Source organism: Cariama cristata, unplaced genomic scaffold (assembly GCF_000690535.1).
Source record: "Cariama cristata isolate BGI_N322 unplaced genomic scaffold, ASM69053v1 scaffold636, whole genome shotgun sequence".
In the NCBI taxonomy this organism is placed as follows: domain Eukaryota; kingdom Metazoa; phylum Chordata; class Aves; order Cariamiformes; family Cariamidae; genus Cariama; species Cariama cristata.
The window spans coordinates 36,660-60,007 of NW_009621309.1; the positions used below are offsets into that span (position 1 = coordinate 36,660).

Genomic DNA, 23,348 nt, shown 5'->3' on the forward strand with positions numbered 1-23,348 from the left:
GCTTATAGAAAGAATGGATCATTTCAGCACATACAACTAAATGTACTTAATTTATCTTAAACAAAGGTATATTTGCCAGCAATTTTATCATCTGCATTTTGATAAACAGGTACAGTTACTGAAAATGTGTTTTCAGCACAGTTCAGCTACTATTGAAATTCAAAAGAAGCATAGTCCAAGAGAAAGTGTATTCACTCTAGGAAAGCTCTTTCCCACTTGAAGTAAATAGCTTGAAACAGTTCCTCTGACAAAACACATCTCAGTGTATTTGGTTATACTGAATAAACACAATTTTCTCTTTTTTGAGAAATATTGTGTACTGAAAAACTGTTTGTCTTTCCCACTATACTGGGTAAATATACTTTTAATTATTTTATTTCCCCAAAACACATTAACTCTTGCAGACAGGTTGAACACATGACTTGTCACATGCACTCCAATTCCAAGCCCGACAAACACATGCATTGAATGTATAGCTTTTAGTGCCTTTCCTTGCCAGCTAGTAAGTGTCTTTTTGTAAGCATCTCTAGTTACCCAATAGCTCCAAATATATGGATCACTCCTGTGCAGCTGGAATCCTGCATAATAATGGATCATTAAATATTATGACTATAGACATAGGAAGTAAATTAAACTTGGACAATTATTCCCAATTCAAAAAGCAGAACTGAAACAAGAAAGAATCAAAATTGAATTGAAAAGTGAGCAATATATCTAAAAATCAGAAAACTAGCATTCAGTAAGGAGACACTGTAAGCTGTTTCAGAAACATTATTATGGATAAAGAGTATTAATAGGATACGGAAGCAGGAGCAGTCACTCAAGTGTTATGAAATTTGTTTTATTTAGAAGATGGGATACTTCTGAGAAAAAAAAGATTAAAAGCTTTTTAGAGAAATCAGACTGAATGGAGGTTTTACATAAATCATTGTGCACTGTCAGTAAATGCTCTAGGTAATTTTTCTTTCTGTGCATATATAACTCAATGATTAGATGAAAGGACTAAAATATAGTACGTTGTGTATGATCATAGCAAATATCTTCCTCATAAAAGCACTTCCTCATTAACAATTTGGAGAATGTTGAATGGAGGAGTGTATTAGAGTAAAAAAATTTGGCTAATGTATAATTTTCATACTTTATTGTTAGTTACAGTCTTCTCCTAATCTTACAATAAACCGATTTTAGCTTTTTAGTGATGAATGTGTTAAATTGTTCTTCATGTTTGACTCTACGAACTCTTTTAGCAAAGTTTCTAAACCAAAAAGTTTGTAACTTTCCTTTTATTTTTTTCTCTTTGATGCTGATAAGCATTGCTGCCATCCCATTTTTTTTTCAAATGAACATTTAAATCCGCACCCTTATGAATAAACCAATTTCAATTTTGGTATTTATTCTCACCTTAAACATCTTTCAGGTTCCTTAAGAGACACAGTGGATGGACAGGAGAATTAAAACTAATCTCCAGATACTTCAATTGATCTATAACACACAAACTGATGGAGGTTTTAGTGCAAAATTAATGGAGCTTTCTTCTCTCAGCACCTCATTTTCTCCTGAGCCTCTGGACCAACAACCATTGCCAACAATCAAACATGAATTTGCTACAAAATCTCTAGCGCTCTGCCCTTTCTTTTCTACCTAATGAACTCTATCTGCAACTCTGTAATGACATGTGACACTCTGACTCAGAGGTCCACATGATACCCACTAAACAGAAAGACTGCCCAATGTGATAGACATTCTAAAAAATCTACAAAGAGCTAGAAAGATGAAAAAATTTGAAACCTTCCTAGTGATAACTTTTGTAACTACTTGGAGATGAAGACTAAACCGACTTTAGCAGAAATCAGCTTTTATGCTGCTTTTACAATGATCTTAAAACCCACCATAGGTACATGAGGCAGGAAAATATTTAAGGCAGACAATGGGATAGGTGAAAAATAAGGACAAATCACAACTGTAAATGATAATACTTCGTAATTATAAAAAGGTGTGTTAAACTCCCAGTAATTTGTGAAATAACCTCACATTGTACAGCATGTATCTCTGTGTGAATTTCTTTCAGTCAATACTGAGACTCTGACTTGAAGTTGAAGTATATATATAGTGCTGTTAAGGGTATTCCACCACCAAAAGATGGAATGAGATGCAAAACTGAAAAATTTAGTATCTACAGCTGCTAGAATCACTACTGTGGCTAGATTCCACAGGATCACTGCTTGGTCTATTTAATTTCCAAACAAAATGGCAAATAAACATAATACTTCTGCCCTAAATCAATGTTTATCAGATACTGAATTCCAATTAATACTGTAGCTTAATATTATTGACAAAACACATCAAGGTTTCACACTGGGTCATGTCTTCTCCTATAAGCTACCTCTGATCATGTGCAAAAGCAAGCCTTTGTCAATGGAAGATTAAACATACCCAGCAGCTATGCAAAGCAGGAAACTGAAACATTCAGACAAATGCGTATCCTTCTAATTTTTTTCCGATCTGAGTATTGTGAAAAAAAAGCCAGTGGTAAATAATATACTAAAGAGAACGAAGAGTTCCAGTCACATACAAAGAAACTTAGCAGAGGACAGAACCTGCAGAGATTATATTTCAAGACTGTGATCCAGAAGAGAATGAATTTCCTCTACCACACACCTTTATGGGATTATTAAGAAAATTCCAGAATTTGGGAAATGCAAAGTATATTTATTGTATCTAAAGACAAAATCAATCACCAATATCCTTTTAAAAATCTTGACCTAATCTCAAAAGGCACTCTTCCACATCTACTCTATTTTTTCATGTAAATTTCACCAGGGGATCTCAATGATGGTAATACTGGGCCTGTAGCATGTGGGATTAAAGGCTCTGGTCCTACTCATTTGGAGAATTCCACTATTTCTTTAATAACATCCATTTTCAACATTTCAAATTTGGAATTTATAGAATTTAAGTCAAAGGACACTACTGCACAGAATAGGAAAAAATAATAAAATGCTTTTGAGCACCTTTCTGTGAAATAATTTTCATGGAGCAGAAAAAAGGAGGGAATCAAATGCAGAGAAAATATTAGCACAATTCAGCTGTGAGAATGATTGCTGAAATTATTTTTCTTTTCTGTTTTAATTTTTTTTTTTTTCAATATAGAATTTGCAAGGAAACTTATAATTAGCCCTGCTTCAGTTCCTACTTAATTCCACAGTAGAAAACAATTGTCTCTAGTGAGACTGGAATCAGATATTAAATGGATGCTACCATTCTAGCTCATTTTAGGAAACAATTAACTAAATAGGCTATTCCAAACACACAGAGAATACTTTAGCTCAGCTTATTATTAAGCTGATTCACATTAAGAACAAATAAAGCTCCTTTAAGACTATAAAGGACTGTTATCCCTTCATTAACAGATGAATGTATAATGCATTTAAGATGACTTATTTGAACCTCTAGAAACAATTAATCTTTCCTAATGTGTTTGAGACAACAGCACAGTTGTGATAAAGTAAAAATGTGGTCTGAGAACCACTGTGAGAAGTCAGACCATTCAACACTACTCAGGAAAGCCTCAGCATCTTCTATGTTGAGATCCTGAACCTCCTGATCATCTCCTCTCTGGAGATGAGACCAACTCACTGGATTCAAAACAAAGGGATGCAAAAACATCACCAAATGTTGCTGCTAGCTCTGTTGCTTCCTTACATTCCCAAACAAGGAATGTACTTCCTTGAAGTAATTTATTAACCACTGTTAATTGCCATTTATTATTGGCATCTAATCAGACATTGAATCACTTCCCAGACAAATTAAAGCCATTGTTTGTTATGATCTTATTCCTTTTCTTAACAATATGTTAATGCTAACCAACACCATGAGCAAAAGAATTAACTGTTTTAACTCAGAGTAGGAGCAAGTGAACTGACCCATTTGTTGCTTATGGGGAGCACTACACTGAGCCTGCTTTAAAGTGTTCGTCTTCAGTTAAGCCACTGACATGAAAAGTTCATTGGTGTCATCGGTGTAAACACATTTTCAAGCAGAAAACTTATCTAGTGATTTTATCTAGGAAATCTTTGCTAAGGAGTGGCTTCTATTTTTTTCTAGTATTTGTTCTTATCTGTTTTTCTGTGTTACTGACAAAGTAAATTAATGTCAAGTAATTTATTTGAGGTCAAAATTGGCTCTGTTTATGTTAAAATCTACCTTCTTAGCTTCAAATTCTGAATCCTAACTATTGACCTGGATAGCCTCTTTTGCTCATTTGAGATACATGCAAAATTGTTTTTCACTGCTGATGTTGAAATCTATACCTATGCTTTAAGAAAACCTACAGTAAGGGAAAACATGAAAAATAACATTTCTTTTTCCAAAGGAGTCAAAGGGCTATGGCACTCCATATACTCTCTGACTCTCTTCACAAGAGAAACCTCTTTTTTTTCCCCTCATTGATAAACTGCTGTATAGACCTCCTTCATGGACACTATAGAAGAAAACTGTAGTGCGCACTCGTGCTCATCCGAAGTCTGATTCCAGTTTATACACCACCAGGATGATAGGATATAACAAGAGGAATATGACTGAAGATGGAGCAAAAATACCTCCTTTACGTTCAACATCAAATTCTAAAGTATGGTTGGATAGCCAAAACACTGGTAATCCACGTGAAACCTCTCCTGACTTTTTGTAGTAATTTCAGTAAAGTACTACCAGCTGCATCCCAGTTTTCCCACTTCCAGTGCTGCACAGTGGTAGGTCTAAGATGCAGAGTTTTTCCTCCTTTATTTTATCTTTGAATTTCCTCTTTTCTCTGTAAGCTTCCTTCTTTCACTCTTTCTCTAGTGCATATTTTGGCCATTTGTACTGGGTGTCGGTGCCCAGATGCTGGCAGGGGGGTGCTGGAGGGCAGCCTTGTGAGGGGAGGCCAGGGCTGCCCTGTGCCAGACACAACCTGTTCCAGTGGACCCACCACAGGGCAGAGCTGAGGCCCTGAGCCGAGCTGCCACTGCCTCTGTGGTGACGGATTTAAGAAAGGGCAAAAGCATTGCTCCCCACTCAGAGGTTTTTAATATTCAAAACACTTCCATGTTCAGTAGATCTGAGGAATTTCTGATTTTATTTCCAATACACAGAGACTAATATTGAATGCCTGACTACAGGCTATGCAAGAATTCGGCGGTTCTTCAACAAGCTTTGAAAAACAGCCATTCATATTTAGACTTGATTCTGCAAATCATTCTTTTGTGCTGTATTTTTCTCATTTGAAAGACAACATTCATTGTTCAACTATTTCAAAGAAGTGTTATTTTGTCTAAAATCATCAACATAAAAGGAATAGAAAACTATTAATATTTTAAGAATATAACCATGAAGTTTATTGTGAGTATTGTATGTTGAAATTTTGTTAAATATCTTGCATATTACAAGGCAAATATGAAAAAAGTGCACAATACTGTGAACTTACATTGCCTCTTCCTAAACAAAATATAACAAAATATTCAGCCAAGTATCTCATGCAGTTTGGTCATTTGCTGTGCAGAAATGGTTTTGGACATCTATTTGGTTGACTATTAGTATATCCAAATACTCTGTGTGTTTCCTTGAATATTGAACGCATAACACATACACACACACACAAAGAAAAACAGTTCTTAAAAATAGATCTTAGGCTTTAAAAAATGCCCAAAGAGGTAATTCATATTTTTTTAATTTATTTTTTTTTTTAAGGAAACAGGCTTGGTATAATGCAGAGAGAACTGCCAAAGAAATGACCTCTATAAATGAATGTAGTGAACGTAGCCTACTTGCAGAGGCATCCACAACCATGGCTATAGTTCTCTTTTGGAACACATGTCTTGATTTAAATCGTGGCCCTTTCCTGTCTCTGCTCAGCTGAATGCAATAACTAACTGCAGTAATTAACTAACCAACTAACTACTTTCTTCTGTACTGCAAAGGGCATATGATTGCTGTTGCCCTTTCCAGTGCAGATGAAAACAGTTTTTAAAAAAGTATCTTCTCTACATTTCAAACTAACAAATCTAAATTCCTGCATATGAAGAAATTCATTCTAAAATAAACATCTCTTACGGTTGCTATTAGTATTTGGCGTTCTATGGAAGCAATTAATTTAAGAACACTTTGATGTACATTTGGTTAACATTAATTTTGAAATATTGTATCCTCATTTTGTTACAGGTCTGTTCTCATTAGTAAATGATGCTTTCATTATATATTTTCTTTTAATTCTTTCAGTCTTATTCTAATATGTATTTTGTAATTTCTTCATTATCAAATTGTATGTAAGCTTTTTATAAAATTTTTGATGCATATCCATCTGTCCTCTCTATTTTTCCTGTGTGGACAGTAGCAATGGCATTTATCCATTTCTTTTCTTTGTATACATTAACTTTTGAAAACTACTCTGAAGCAATCAAAACGTCTAAGTATCTATAGAATACTTTCAGTTCAAGGAAAAGATGTTATGCAGAATACTTTTTAAATATGCTACGGAATCTTTGGTTATCACTGGCAGTTGGATGACACTAGATCTTATATCATACATGAAACTCAGCAATCTCAGAGACCCCTAACAACATCATGGTTTGATCTGGGCTTTATGTCAAAGATTACCACATACTATGCCACTATCATACAGTTCCAAGAGCACTTGGCACTTCCTGGAAAATCTGCCACCTCAGAACTTGTCCAGGGTATCTATTTGGATTACAACTCTGACAGCTACAAACCTTGCACTATGGTGCAGCTGGAGATGATATTGTGCACTGCTATTGCTTTTCTGATGTATCCCAGAACATATTAATGCTAACAGCTCAGGTATGAGAGTTATGTCATCAATGCTTTATCTTTGCCAACTGGTAATTCAACTAAAAAAATAAAAAAGAAAAATAAGTATGTCCCTTTTGGTGGATTTCTGTATTCCTAACCACATTCAGCATTTTGATTCATTCTGATTTTGTCCAAATAACTAAAATGACTGACTATATAATTGTCACATGATGATGATCCAATATGAAGAAACAGACAGACAGCTATAAAAGAGGTACAATAAAGACCTCTACAGACATCAAATCTAGGCTTACAGCCAGGAGTCTCTGGAATGCTCACATTCCCTCTAATGCTCTGTAGGTAAGAACACATGCACATGAAGTACTGCACAAAACCCTTCATCCAAGGGATGAACATTAGGCCTTTACAGAGCAGTTGACTGTTTATTTCCCCAGTAGTGATTGCACTTTTGCAGTGATTGCCTACAAAACCATCTGTAAATTTTCTTGAACCCAGTTCTGTTGTGTGTACCCGTAAGGAGTTGACATAAAAGTCAGAATTCCATGAGATCATAGAGCAACGGTGTGTTCTGCGTCATGGAAAGATAAGAAAATTGGGCATTTTTTATTACAAAAAAATTACTAATTTTCATTATTAAAACTGAAAAAAATTTCTCCTGGCATTGAGAAAAAAGTGTTCTGCTGAGGTATATGTTATATTTAGACTGCAAATATTCTAACAATGATGATTCAAATGGAAAAAGTATGTTTTCATTAATACACGCACCTGTATATAATATAATTCAAACAAGGAATTCTTGATAAATCTATCTTTGAAAACAGGCAGGTATATAGTAGGGGCTACACAATGAAAAGGGGTGAAAACATTTAATAAGTAGTTGCATAACAATACGAGGTGAAGATGTCTGCTTTGCACTAGCTATCCTTGTTTCTTTACAAATAATAGTGTAAAACTGAGTTGGAAAGAAGATTGGCTTCCTGAGATGCCTGCATTTATACAGGGTTTGTCAATACATGATCACGGTTCTTGGAAATATCACGAGATATATAATGAACATAATGTTAAATCTCCTTTTCTATTTACCAATACCTGCTTCTTGATACTTCTTTTACACTAACGCATTCCCCTCTTGATGTGCTCTGTGGGAAACTAAATAACCAATACTTTTCTATGACAGTTTGCTAGTTTAAATCTGACAAACATGTGAGCCTCTATTCTATTTGAAAGCTCAGTAATACTAATTTTACAATTTCCTTCATTCCCTAAGTCATTGTTGATATTATATGTCATACTCTCTACTTTTCTTCCATCCTTTTACAGCCTCTTTTACCATTTCATTAAAAAAAAATAATATCAAGAACATTGGACTACCATTGTCCCTTTAATAAAATTGTCAAGAGAATTTGAAAATATGTTCAATTCCCTAGAAATAGATAGCGTATTAGCATAAAAGTATTTTCAAGATTCTTTTCTCAGCTGCACAGTATTCCCTAGCACTATGCTACATTGCCTTACCAACAATAGCACAACCCTTAGAACAGAAATCTCCTTCCTGGAGAAGACCAAGTATACCACCTAGGATCCTATAGAAAATTCAAGGATTTTTTTTCCACAGTTGTCTGTAATTTATTTTTGCTATCCGTCTTGGGCCATGAGAAGAGGATAAGGAATATTTGCTTTTGTGTGCCTACAATTTTTTCTGTAACTTTTCCCAATCATCAGAATTATACTCCATCTATTTCTCTTCAGTCTGAAATTGTCGACTCCACATTTGTAAGGAACAGACATACAAATATGTGAAAATAGTCCAGAACAGACTGATCTTTGTTCAAGCAAAACAGACCAGTGGTTCTAATGAAATCAGAATAATTGTTTTTTCTCTACTTGTCTGCCCTTATCACTTTATCAGTTGTAATATGATGCTTCACCATCTGCCTGAGGGGTGAACAGACTATTTTAACAACTACTACAAATATATCTGAGTCATCAGGCTCTCTGTAATGACTTGGGCAATCCCTGAAAATCAAAAAGGCCAGAGGAGAGCAAACTTTTTCCTTATTTTTACCCCTAACACATAGGGATTAAATCAGCATGGAATGGAGGCTACCAGCCTAGATAACCAAAAGTTACTGACAATCCAAAAGAAAGTATGACCTGCTTCATCAAAATTTCTCGATACAGGCAGGGAAAACACTGAAAGCAGTCAAACGGAGAAATTATGATTCAGTCAAAGCCATAAATACTTGTTTCTGGTTTCTTTAACCCGGTTAGATACCACTGGCAAACCAAGAAGATTAGAAAACTCCAAATAGAGCAGAGAAGCATTCACTCAGTAAAAAATAAATGTTCACCTATAAGAATAAGCCTGTGTCTTGTGAACTATGGCATGTCTAAGACATTATTTAGCATAATTTCCAGCTAGAGGAAGCTTCTAAGTCTCTTTTCACTGTGGAAATAAAATGAGATACATTATCATTCACTCTTGTTGGCCAAAAGCTTTAGAAGATGAGAGAGTAACAAACTACATCCACCAAGATCAGCCAAAACCAACTATCAAAAATCTATTCTTGATATTGTAGGAACACAGAAATCGGTACTCCAAATATTTTTGCTAGATGTAATACAGTTTTCATTTCCTTTATGCAGTGATCTTTCCACTCTGGAATGAATTGTGATATATTTATGTTAATATTTACAGGACTTATCAACTTATCATCTGTCTTTTCGTACTTGTCGTACTCATAAATTCATACACTTCTGTGTTTCTCTCCATATGTACATGAACGTCCCTGCCTATGGCAGGGGGGGTGAACTAGATGATCTTTGAAGGTCCCTTCCATGGGATCCTATGACTAATAATAGGAAAGCATTCACAAGAAAGAGGAAAGAAACATTTAAAGAATAAATTAAAATTGGGCAAAATGCTCCTAATAGAACAGCAACATTACAAGTTGTAAAGAAAGACGGATGTCAGGGGGTGAGGACACAGCATGAGCTGATGGAAACCACAATGTACATGTCATACACACATACGCAAGTGTAACGCATGAAAACAGCTGTGTCGGTAACTCTCACATTTGTTACCTCTCTGAAGACCTAAAATAATCATGTTGCTCCTTTGAAGCCTCATAATCACTGAAGTCAAATTTCATGATTTTGCAACACAGATGCGATTCCATGTGACGCTAAGTGTGGATGCAGTATGTGCTCATCCTGCCACTTACCCAGTCTCCCTGCTTCCCTGTACTGCACGTTGCACGGATTCTCTGAAGAGTCCAAAAGAAGGTGTAGTGCCCTGATGAGGCATATGAGAACCACAGGTGGGAGCAAGAAACAGTGAGTAATTTAAGTATTTCCTCCTGGTTGCAGTAGTTTAGGATAGTCCACGCATAACCAAGAGACTGAAGCTGCTCTAACCAGGCTGGGGCTCTCAAGGGCATATCCCACTCCTTTTACACACACTGTGTAGAGGAAATGGAAGAGGACAGACCCTACTCATTTCAAGGCCATACCACCTCTGTCCACATATGCATACCTACAACAACTAGATGTGAAAAGACGTGCGTCAGTCTTCAAAACTGCATGGGCTGGTATACCTAAATGTAAGATTTCTGAAATCACAAAGTAGAAAAGATGCAGTTATTTAGGTCAGAGCTGTGGTTTCTTTGCAAAAGGAGCCAGACACTGGTAAACAATGTAAGAATGCATGTAATTTTATACAAGCCAACATTTCTAAATGCAAATAAGTACACATTTCTGTTAAGCTTCCTTTTTTGTTCCTGTATTATCCTCAGTGGTCATGGAAGTCAACTAATGCAATACTCTGAAGGCCAAAATGTCCCAATCTTTTGCCCCAAAATCTAGCTATTGTAATTGTGCAATTGAGCAGACAAGTATTCTGAGACAGATTAAAACTAATGAACTAGCTAACTAAACACTTAGGTAATGGGCTAACAAGAGGCTGTTTGCAAATCATCAGATGGCTTACAAAAGTCCACACAACTCACTTGCAAAGCGCAAGATGTGTAGACCAGGGCATAACCAAATCCAGATTTTAAAAATACACAACATAAGTTGCATATATCTTGCTGTAACTCAATCTTTCCTATTGTTTAGGGTATGAATTAAGCAATAAGCTCTGATAAGCTGATAACATATGAAAATAGCGGAAGGCATGACATAAGAAACTCTGTAAATGAGTGTATGGGTGCTGTTTTGGATTCAAGTTGCTGCAAGCTAAGATGTTAACATATGCTGTTTGATCTCAGTTTAATGCTTGAAACTGTGCTGACAACAAACAATAAAAAAATCTGGGTACCAAGTCTAGCTTTAACTCGTGGGGAGCAAGGCTAAGTAAATCTTCTCTCCCATGGAAGTGGCAGGATTAGAAAAAGACTGTAGAAGTTCCCACTGTAATCAGTGAGTGAACAGCAATATTCTTGGAGCGACTCAGCTTTGAGGTTGACAGCAACGGTCAAAGAGAAAAACAGGCCAGTAAGAGTAGCACAACCAGCAAAGAGCAGCCAACAGTGACATCAGTCATGACAACACAAATACAAAAATGGTAGATATTTGATTGTCTTTGCTCACTGTCTCTGTCACTCCCAGTCAATGACATCTGATTACAGATAAGCTGGGAATGTACAATTTGAAGCAGTAAATGTGTTATAAAGGGCTGGTCAGACATCACTCCAAAACATCAGCAAAGGTTCCACCATGATAAAATTGAGGAGAAACACTGGTGAATTGTTAGGGAGAATGGGAAAGGCTTGAACTCTGTCATTATCAACTATAACCTTTCACCTCTTACAGTCTATTCTCCTCAGTGAAGATATTCTCACCGGACAGATATGTCAAATCATTAACTAAAATTATCCCTGTTTCATTTTGATTTACAGACTGGACAAGTAGTATAATCAAATTTGATTTTGTATAGGAAAATGGTTCTTGTTTTCATAGGCTTTGTACTGTGAGCTAATCTGCTGTTTCTTGTGTTATTTTACCCAATACATACTACACAAAATAGATGTCAAAGGTACTTAATTCCAAGTGAAATCTTGATTCTGTTACAGTCAATGGATTTTTTTCCCATTACTTTCAATTGGGCCAAGTTTCACCCAGTAGACAAGGAAGGCAACACTTAAACAAATATTCAAGCTATAGCTTATAAAAAAGAAGAAAATACAGGATTTAAGTGAATATCTAATATACTTTTTTGATATTTTTCAGTAGATTTTCAATAATGTGAATAATGTTCCACTGGTTTGTTGAAAAAAATAAACATGGATGCTGTTCTAAGTTATTTAAGACCTCAACTGTTTAGTAGTGCAGTGTTTTATACAGGAAATTACTAATTCAGAGGAACAAATGAGATTAGTTTCTTTTTATCTGAACACCTGCTAAACTTCTGCATTGTGGATCCTCAACCTCTAGAAAGGGAAAAAAAAAAAGAAAAAAAGAAATTAGAAATACACAAATACTTCTGGAATATAAAGCTTAAGCTGTAAATCAAGATTAAGCAAATATTTCCAAGACAGATCAATACCACTGCTTGACAAAGCTTACATTACAAGCCATTTCAATTGTTTCCCAAAATGTTTACCTAAATTACTTGAAAGGCCACAATTTCTACAACAAGAAATTTTAATTAAGCCTTCTGCTTGAAGTGTTTCTGCAATTACTCCCATTGGTTCCATTAGGATGTAGCCCCAATTAAAACGTACTGTTAATATTACAAGATAACACCTGCTGGTGGTACAAAACTGAAGATATGCCTCCATGTAATTTTAGGTTATTCCTTGCTGTGAGTTTTTGCAATTATTTTTTGTCAATAATGCTTTTTTCTATTCTCTCGCCAATGAAATATTTTTAATCAGTTCACTCAAACACTGAGTCTCTGAAAACAGGCAATTTCTACAAAATTAAATACCTTCTGTACCTTAGTATTCAGTTAAACCTTTTTGTTAGTCATTTTTGTTTTAGTAAAATAATAAGTGAAAAAATAATAGAGTCACAGGACTCCCTGACTGTAGCAAGCAAATATTCTAGCTGTGAAGGAAAAAAAATCAGAATTTGATCTTTTAAATTTAATTCACATTGTTAGTCATTACTCAAGTGATTATGCCCACTGAGGGCCTCTGTGCATATATTTTCCCCACTCAGATTCTCTGCCTAGGCTTGAATTATTCACAAGAAGGAGATCTGCCAGATCAAAGTCTTTCCACCTGCATTTATTTATCTGTATTTTTAATGTCTTTCACTTATTTAATAATGCTATGCAGAACTATATTTGTTCTGTATTTCTTGCATCTGATAGTATGTAAAACTCGTTCTGATCAAAAGCACAGTTAAGTTAATGGTCAACTAGATTTCAGAACAACCTCTTGACATATGGGGACTAAAAAAGAACAGTTATATTCAATGACTAAGAAAAATAGCAATTCTAAATACACAAGTAACACCATATAAGCGTGCTATCATTTGTTGGAGGATCTTGTGGATTATTTTTTGGGCATCAAGAAAAAGTCATAATTCCATTTTTTATTTAGTATTATTACAAGTACTCTCCTAAGAATATATAAAGATTTGACGCTATCTTTTTGCATAAAGAGTGTAACAGAGATCTTCAGATTTCACCAATTCCACTCTATTCAAAAACAAACAAAGAAAGAAAGAAGTTTCTAACGAATGACTAATTCTTGGAATTTTGGTCTATGATTTACAAATACTTAGTCTCATATTTTTCAGTATTTATCAGAAATAAGAATTTGTTAAGATTCACATTTAACTATCCAAACCTTTACATTGTCTCAGATCATACCACCACATTTGTACATGGGTTCACACAAGTAGTTGAGTATTTCTGTTAAACTTAGCCTGTCCACCCCATTGTGAAAACTCTTGAAGAGTTTGAAGTACCTCTTTTTAATCTGTGAGGACTCTCTGGGGTAGGGAGTGCACCTTGTGGGTGAGAGTCCCACAGAGACAGGACTGGGTCAGTCTTTGAATAAAGTGTTTCAGCCCAGAGCCTGACCCTAGAAAGGAGGCTGATTTCCCCTGAAAGCTGAGACAGGGCAAGGAGACAGCAAAGGATCTGTCTTACACAGCTGGAATGGGTGGACATTCCCTGCCCTGCAGTCCCCACATCCCAATCTCCTCTGCCTGTTCTCTTCTGAGCCGAATACAGAAGTCATAAAACAATCTGCTGATCAAATCTCACTAGCTATTGCCTGTGAAGGCCACATCCCAAAAGAAATGATGAAACAAATGCTGCTGGGAAATGAGTGGGTGAAATAGTCAAATTTCAGTGGATTCACAGAATCACAGAATGGCTGAGGTTGGAAGGGATCTCTGGACGTTTCGGAGGAGTATGAAGAAATACTCAAACCCTCCTTTGGAGGAAAGTGGGGAAAACAGGTAACATGGAAACATTTTGGGAGGCTATGCCTTTTTAGTGCTCTATATTTCAATTGCTACGCAGAAGGGTTGATGTTGGAAGGCAGCTCTGGAGATCCAACCCTCTCCCTTGCTCAAAGCAGAATCAGCTACAGCCAGTTGACCAGGTCTATGTCCAGTCAGCTTTTGAGTATCTCCAAAGATGGAGACTCCACAACCTCTCTGGACAACCTGTTCCAGCGTTTAATCTGTAACGTTTACAATTTAAAAGTTTTTCCTTATGTTTAATTTGAATTTAAAAAGGCATTCTGCCTTGTTTTTCTCTCAGGGAAAATAAAATTCAGGAGGATATTTGTCTGTAAAGTCAAGGTGATGTCTCGGCACAGCTGTTAAATCCACCTCTTCTCCCTGGACTGTATTGCAATGCACATCATCCAAACTCACAGTACGGAGGTAAGCAACAGATACCATCGTGTCATGCAAAAAAAATGGTATGAAGAGAAATAATGTGTGTTTTGCATGTGAGGGTTTATTTGGGTCAAGATGGCGTGAGCAACTGCATGTTAACAAGATGGTAACACCACTTGCATTAGATGAAATGCTTGTATGGTACACTCTCAAGGGGTCCACAGTCAAAGACGCCAGTGTCTAAGGGATAGCTGCCCTTCAGAAAAATCTGAACCACATGTATAGTGGAACTGTTTGGCCTCAGAGGACAGACTGTATCTAATTAAAAGCAAAGCACATATGATGGACATGAGAGGAGCTCAGTACCATCTGCTCTGCTACTGATCAAATCCTTTTGCACCACATTGTTTGCCAATGAAAACATAGCCTTTTGGAAAAAAATAGTACTCTTTCTTCTGACAAATCTAAAGTCCTGCAATACTGAGTCACGTATCCTGCTAAGGTCATACTTTTTAATGGGCTAGTACATGAATAATAGGAATTTTATTACCCAGATAGTACAGATTGTTAATCAGTTCAAGTTGCTTTCAAGTTTCAATAACATGTATGTCCATTACACTGATGCTTTTGTAAATAAAGCCCTAATAATAGAGTTATGATTTTTTAGAACTTTCTACACATAATATTTGTATGTGTACAAATATACCTGTAGGTTAGTAGATGCTAGATAGTGAGTATAGCTATGACTGGATTGCCATCTTTCTAATGGACATAAAACTATGTAATAAAGTCCAAGACAATTTTTTAAAAGGTGAGATGGTAGAAAGATTTTTAACTGAACTATTCTGGTACAATTATTACCTAGATGATTACATTCTTCTCTAAACTCCTCTGCAGCTGGATTATACCACCTATTTTCCATACAGTGATGAACAGACTGTGCTTTCCATTTTAAACCTGTGAAAAGTGTTAGCTAAAACCCTTCCCTAGCTTAGAAGCACATTGAAAGGTTTAGGTAACATTTGGAAAAGATTTTTACATCTGTTAGTGAAAGTATCCATTTATCAAAAATATACAAGCTATGACTTCTTGGTATTCCAGCATGTCACTGATTTTTTCCTTTGTGACATTCTACAATTTGGTTTTGTGCCACAAAACATCCACCCTGTACATTTCCAATCAGCTTGGTCTACTGTGATACACTGAAGTCCCCACCAAGTTTTTGTTGCTTTTCTTCTTCTTTTTTAACATATAACCAGAATTACTCCTATTACCTGAATTAAAGCAGCCCTCCTCCCTGGTGTTCAAAAATGGCAAATTCCACCAGATTGTTCTTCCTCACATAATGGTATAAAAACTAGGGGGAAAGGAGCCCACTCTCTGCAGACTTAGCTACTTCTGACCTCCTGTTCCCAGACTTTTACAGCTGAGATGTTAAATGTTTTCTCGAATCCCAAAGTGTTTACTTCCCTAGCATCCTCTGCTGAACTTTCCTAGGCTGCAACTGACAGCCCAGACATCCACAGCATCATGCAACAAAAAGCAGCTACACAAACAGACCAGGAGAGCTTTGAAAAAATGTCTGCTTTCAAGTACAGTGGAGTCAGGTATCATACTGTAGCTGTTTCTTTGTCTCTACTTTTTATTATTAGTGTTTTCTCTCCGCTCACAGATTTTTTGTTAGATCTACCAGTTACGATTAAATAGGCAATGCTAAAATGCTTTAAAAATTCCTCATGTGTTTACCACATATCAAGAAACTGTATTTTTTTTCCTTTTGTATTTAACAGCATACTCTATATAAATACACAGTTCTGAAAGGGATATTAAACGGCATCTATACAGTTAAGTATGAAAGCAACTGTAGTCTAAACTAATGCCAAGGGGTAATGACAGCCTAATTGGCTTGGCTTGTCTGGCACGTCATAAACATTTTTACAATGGTTCTTAGCAGATGAAGAGTCAGAAAACAAATTTCTGCAAGTTGTGGAGAAATTACTATAAAATAGTAAAACACAGCCTGTTAAGGCTTTCCTAAAATTGGTTCCATATTTTACCATCTGTAATATTAACATTTCAGAAGACATTTCTCTGAGCTGTAAATGCTATTTGTCTGATGGACAAGCTTCTTTCTCTTTTCAACAAACACTCTAGTGTACAACAGTGGTTAAAAATGCTGTTCTTCAAGGACTGAATTAACTTTTCCAACATGAATACGAAAACCATTGTAGATTCTACAGAGTCCATTCATTTGTTTCTTAAGGATTTAGCATTAAACAAAGAAAGGACCAGTGCAACCTCTATAAGATGTTCTGTAAAGCAAAAGCCTGTGTCACATAAACAAAGAGTAGTGACTTGTCCCTTTAACTTGCTGATTATGCACAACAAGTTCTGCACATTTAGTGCTTACTTTTCTAGATGTAACCTGTTAAAAAAAAAAGAAGGATTTTGTTAAAATCCATGAAACTAAAAAGGACATAAAGAAAAAGGATATTAAGAGCTGTAACACGGATTTTTGAAGCAGAGCTAGAGCTAATTTTGTTGCCAAGGAACAATCAGCACAGAGAGTCAAACACAAGCTATACGCGCCTCAAAAATAACAGAATAAGCAACGAGCACTACTTGATCTGCATCCTTTGAGAGATAATACATTCTCTGCAACCATTGGCTCCTTCAAACATTTTTTTACCTATGTAAAAGATTCAGAAGGTGTTAACATAAGTACGTTTATTGATAGGACATCCTGGGTTATCTTCAAGACTGTTTTGCTACAGAAGACTGGAAAAGCAGTGTGAATTGCACAGAACACAGGAAGAAAGTGGAAATATACGCTGTAAGCTTCTTCACTAATGGATCTTTTCTGGTGACCTTAGGCAATGGGGTTCCTTTTCATGACACAGTAGCCCTGAAGGTACTACTGTCAGGAGATTTTAAGGAGAAGACAGCATTGTCAGATACCACACGTTGCTATATACAATGGCTGAGAGGTTTTTCCATTAAAGGCAGACAGTGTCATGCCACTCTGCACAGCTTTTCCATAAAAGGAAGACCAATTTGTTTTTCTCCATTTTCAGCCATTTTCTATGTCCCAGGGGAGTTCTAACTAAACTGCTGGAGAAAAGATTGGAAATGAGAGTGACAGCCAAAAACTAATTGCATTCAGCATAAATACAGAAGTTAACTGGAATCTCAAGATAAGAACTTGGCACTCATGAATTTTGTCGTAGAAATTCTTCTGTCCTGATGGTTGCTTATGTCAGTTCAAGCATGTATTAAATAATAGCAGTAATTAAAAAACTGCATTCAATTAAGACAAACTTCATACACTTTAAAGTATCAGTTGATGACAACTGAAAGCAATAGCTACAATACATTGATTTTAACTAATACTTTTCTTCTATAGCATACTGTCTCCCCAAGTCTTACGGCTAATACAGGCACTTTAAAGGCATCTAATTTAAAGAATTCAGGAAGAAGTCCTTTTGGGACAATGCATTTATATGTCAGTAATCCATGTATATTTGATAAAAAATAATTTTATTTTCCTTAAAATCCAATAATTTCTACCAAAACAATTGACGTACAAAATTCTAATTTTATTTGGTGATCTTTGGGGAATCTTTAACAAGTTGATTGCTTTACTTTTATGTTTACTGTTTGTGTTAGATCAACAATAATTCCTCTTTATTTCATTTCTATAACCCTACAATTTTTATCAAGCCCTGCTAGGACTGTTACTTTCCCGAAGTGATAGCAAAACAATAAAAAGGGATGGATAAGTGTAAATTCCACTTTCCCTTTAAGTTTACTTTTGTTCTGTTTTACTCTGGATATATCCATTCGAGAATGCCAGATGGTCTTAAAACCACAGACAAAGCTCATCAGTTTGACTGAACATTGAAATTGTTTCTAATATTCTGATACTCTTAAGTATACCTAATAGCTCAACAGCCAAGAGAAAACGATCTTCTTGAAATTAATATTGTTTGTCATGTACTATGAAAATCCATAGTGTATCTCAAACTGTTACCTTTCATGCTTCAGTTTTATGTTTAAATTAGAATTTAATTATTCAAAAGGGCTCACATTCTTCAACTCTGTGGCTAAGTTCCCAAGCAATTTCAGGGATTATTTAAACAAATTGAGCTCCTGAGCTTGAGACTTGACCATGAAATAGAAAACTGGCTATTTTCAATTTGAAATTGGTACATGGTATACATGCCATTCAGAAGGCAGTAAAATCTGCCACTACACAATCATTACAGATCTGTGGATAAAGACAAAGAAAGAAAAGGATATAATTTTATTAGCTTCCAACTTTATTAATTTAACTCTTCTGGGAACTGCCCAGCAATAATTCTTCTAATGAAGGTCATAATTCTTCTTTAACTGTTTCCACCTGGTACAGTACTGCCATCAATCCCTTTTTCTTCTCCTCCACCTCTCTCTACTTGGCTCTCAGCCTATCACTCATACCTTTCCACTCTAACTTTCTACTAGCATTAAGGGGCAAGGGCAAAGAGGTTTGGGTTTTTTGTTGTGTCACACCACAGAATCTCCAACTTGGCTTCCTCTATTGCTGGATGCTTTCCCTGTATTCAGTCCCTATTTCTGTTTATACCTTCTGAGAATTAATTCCTGCTCTGCTCCAGCTACAGTTTGACATGCTGAGCTCTTCCTTATAACCTGCCCCTCTGAGATTCTACAAAGTAAGTTGAAAATTACTAACAACCCCTGACTTTTCTAATTCCTTCTCCCCTTTTCTGCTCCTTTCATACTCCTCCCCATACACCAACCCCCCCCCCCAAAAAAAAAAAATCTCAAACAGGTAGTGAAACACTCAAAGACTCTCAGACTACAATGTCAAATTTGTATACTTAAGTAAAGTCCATTGCTTAGCATGCTAACCCAAGTCATGCCTTGCCGTGCTCCCAGGTACCCTGAGGAGAAAAGAGGAACTGTGAGACCCTTAAAGAAATTAATGGACAAAATTCATCTCTTTCTTCCTTTCCCAACATGTTGCATTTACGATTACAGCAAATTCATTTTGGAGAGTCAGACTCTAAGCATGAAATCTGTAAACACTCTGTTACTGGTCATTTTTCTCTGACAAAGTTTTACTGTGTTTCCTCATTACAGTGTGCATCATGAACGGAGTTTTAATTTTGAAACATAAACGTAGTTTACACACTAGTAAGCATACAAAATGTATAAAAAATACGCAGTGTTAAGGCAGTAAGTAGTAAACATTTTTGGAGAAAACTTAATTTGTGTTTTCAATCAGAATAGGTAACAGCGATTAGCAATGGTGGTGAATCTATTTATCCAGGAAATTAGACTTGGTTAGACAGGAAATTTTGTATTAGTGGGATAGCATTTCACTATTTATCGATTTATGTATAAAATAAATGAGAATATGTTCTATTGCTCTTGAGGTGGATGACATGAGATTGAAGTAGGTATTTTAATTTCTGTTTAATGTCAAGTTAGAAAATTAGATTCTTCCTTAACCTTTGAGATTTAGTCATAAAAAGACTGATGGTTCAGGACCTCGCAGTGTTTGAAGGTATACCATCTCTTCAAATGGAAAGGGCCGACAGCCCCAGGGCTGACAAAATCCTTAGCTGATTACGGGAAAAATATTTCCTGCCCATTGGGTTGTGGAGGTAGCTCAATAATTTTGAATGCATTCATGTAAAGCTATTTGTACATATTTTTTCAGGTATGTTAAAGAAAGTGAAAGCCTGGGTAGCAATAAGATTTATCTGGAGTGATAGATTACATAAAAAGAAAACATATAGGGGAGAAATGGGTCCTATCAGAAAGGATAACAAAAACCGTTGAACTGGGAGCTTCATGGTTTGGGACAAATTCATTGCACGCCCCTTGTACTTACACTACTGCTGAAGGGAAAAGTATTATCTACTCATGTGAAAGGCCCTTCTTCTCTACCTATAATGTTGAAGTTAAAAAGAATCATATCATATATTTACAAAACAAAGATCCCACACTTCCTATTACTTAAGCAAATTTGACACACCAGTAGTCTAAAATCATAGATTATCCTGTTGCTTTTTTTCTGGAACATTTACACAGCACTACCTGTCAGCAAATTGGTTTAAGATTTAAGAGACTGAATAATAATGATTCTGTAATTATTCTTCAACATTCATTGCCTTCTGGAAAACATGCTGCAGATCATCCTGCTAAGACAGCTTTGATGTCCATGAGTCTTAGCAAAGTCCTTCTATCAAAAGATTGCCTTTCAGTTCAGTTTGTTTATTTTGATTTGTTGTATATACCACATTTTCAGCTCAGAGCAAGATGAATGGAAATAAACAATGACACATTTGCAATAAGATTTTTGTGGCAAAGACCTTAGATATTGTGGCTTCAACGCAACCACAACACAATGACAAATTTCCTTTGTAAATGACAGATCTAATTGCAAAGTTAAAATTATAGCTCCAGAGGAAAAAAAAATGCATTGAAGCCACAATATCTACTGTATGCCTGGATGTGGTTGTATTAGCAACTAAATCATTCCTATTATTCATGAATTGATTTACACTTTTTATCTCTCCATAACACGCAGCATTTATTTACCCTTACATTTTGAGGCATTACAGTTTCTGCTGACATGAGTATTTTCCCAAAATAGAACATTACAGCAGTCCTCTGCTAGACATTTAAGCCATGTGTATGTTTATTTTTTAATTACTTTCTTGAAGTTTCTAACTGTGAGCAGGCTGGGAAAGTGGACTCATGATGAATGAGAGTTTGCTTCAAAAAAAAAAAAAAAAAGGAGACATGTAGACATTTGATGTAACATTGAAAAATTCACAGCCTCCTACCTTGAAAACAAACATTTCCCGGCGAAGAATAGCCAGAGTGTTGAAGTTCCCATCACAGATGTTAGGCTTGGCTCCAGGATAAGAAGGTTTGTCACCAGTGGGTGGCCGGGGAGGTTTAGGTTGCCTGTCATTCTTCCGTGGGTCTGCTGGCGGGATTGAACGATGTGGGGGCACTGTTGGCAGAGGTCTTGTTGGTGGTGGGATCCTGTCAGGTGGACCTTTAAAAATATAGCAGCAGCATGTAATCTATGTGCCCACCAGTGGTACTCAAAGAAAAAATACACAACAAAAACCTGCTGTAAGCAGGGCAAATCCTACAGTGGAAGGGGAATGGAAAAAGTGACCTAACATACCTCTCCCATGTTGTTAAAGGGTATAATGAACGACTACCATAAAACTAAGGCACGAATGAAGAAAACAACTATTTTTCACTATCCAGAATCTTCCTTCCATATTGGAACAATGTTCCAATAAAACCTGCAAAGGATGCACAGTCCACCATCATTTCAGATGAGAAGTAATTCATAGCACATACTTTACCAACTGAGTAAGAACAGTTAAAACAGAATCATTGTCTATTGTACAAAATAAAGGAAAATAAAAAACCTATTCCTAATAAGATCATCAGCAATCAATGGATTTTCAACCCATGTTTTTAACTTCCATTCATCAGTTCACATAAGCATTTATGTAGCATACCTGATATTTTCTACTGACCCAATCTGTAGGCCAAGCAATATCATGTGCATTAGTGACAGGACATTCCCCGGTTTCCCCAATGCCCCTTGCTATGTATAGAAGCTCTTAAAACCAGACTTCAAATCCTAGGCATCCATATAAACAAAAAATATAATTCACAGGTTTTCTTCAATATTCTGAAATTAGTTACTTCTTATTTTAATTTTTATTTTCCAGCTAGTCTTATAAAGCTAGATATCTGGTAATAAAAGGAATTGTCCTGAGGATAAATGGGTTTAAAAGAACTAAAGTGAAAAACTAAAACTCTGTACAGCAGTTTTAAAACATTTTTCTTCTTTCAAATACATTTTCTGTCATAATATACAGAGTTTGATGACAGGTGAAATAACTATCCCACTCATAATCTCTCTACCTGAAAGTCAAAAGTCCATCCTAGACAGATGCTGTTCAAATCCTAATGGCGTACTGAATGACTTGCAATGGGTGTACTGAAAATGCCTTTCCCTTTCTACACATATTACTACATTTACTTATATTTTCTATTCACAAAAGAAAAAAAGAAATTTCAGTTGGATCAGTAAGATTTCTGGAAACAAGATGAACACTTTAATTTTGCTCATTCTACTTAGGTCTCTCTCCAAATCTTTTAAATACATCATCAATTTTGACTTTAAAAAATAAATATAATTTGCATGACCAGCTTCAGAAAGACTTTTGAAGAGTAAGACAACTCTAAAACTGCATAAAAGGCATTGAATTTCTGATACTTTAAAAAAAAAATATACTTTTTAAAGAATACATAAGGAAATATTAAACTCACCAAATGGTTGTGATACAATTTAATAAGGCATTTATTTCATTCACAATTTTAAGGCTTGTGACATTTATAATTTACAGTTAATAATGGTGTTTCAAGGAATACTGCAGACCAAAGTAATTATTTTAATAGGTGTGACATTTTTATTGAGGCATATGATTCCAGATTACCTCTTGATTTTAAAGGGAGCAAAGGAATCAGTTTGCAGTAGCTCGTATTGGAAAGTTTTTAACCCCAAATCAAAGTTTTCATATGCCATTTGGTGGTGATGTCAGATATTACTTCCCAGGGGTAACACATTTCTCCTAATGTATAGCCCACAGCTGTTAGAGTTTAGCAGTTAGTTTTCAGCAAAATATTCCTGTCTA

The 23,348-nt window shown here is 35.7% G+C and overlaps 1 protein-coding gene across 1 annotated transcript in view; it reads right to left on the bottom strand.

Annotated features, from left to right (window-relative positions):
• Positions 1-23,348, bottom strand: part of MMP16 (matrix metallopeptidase 16 (membrane-inserted)) — a 92,330-nt gene that overhangs the window by 25,281 nt on the left and 43,701 nt on the right. Inside the window, exon 5 of the mRNA XM_009701887.1 lies at positions 21,465-21,682. Coding sequence (XP_009700189.1) covers positions 21,465-21,682 — 218 coding nt within the window. The remainder of the gene's footprint in view (positions 1-21,464; positions 21,683-23,348) is intronic.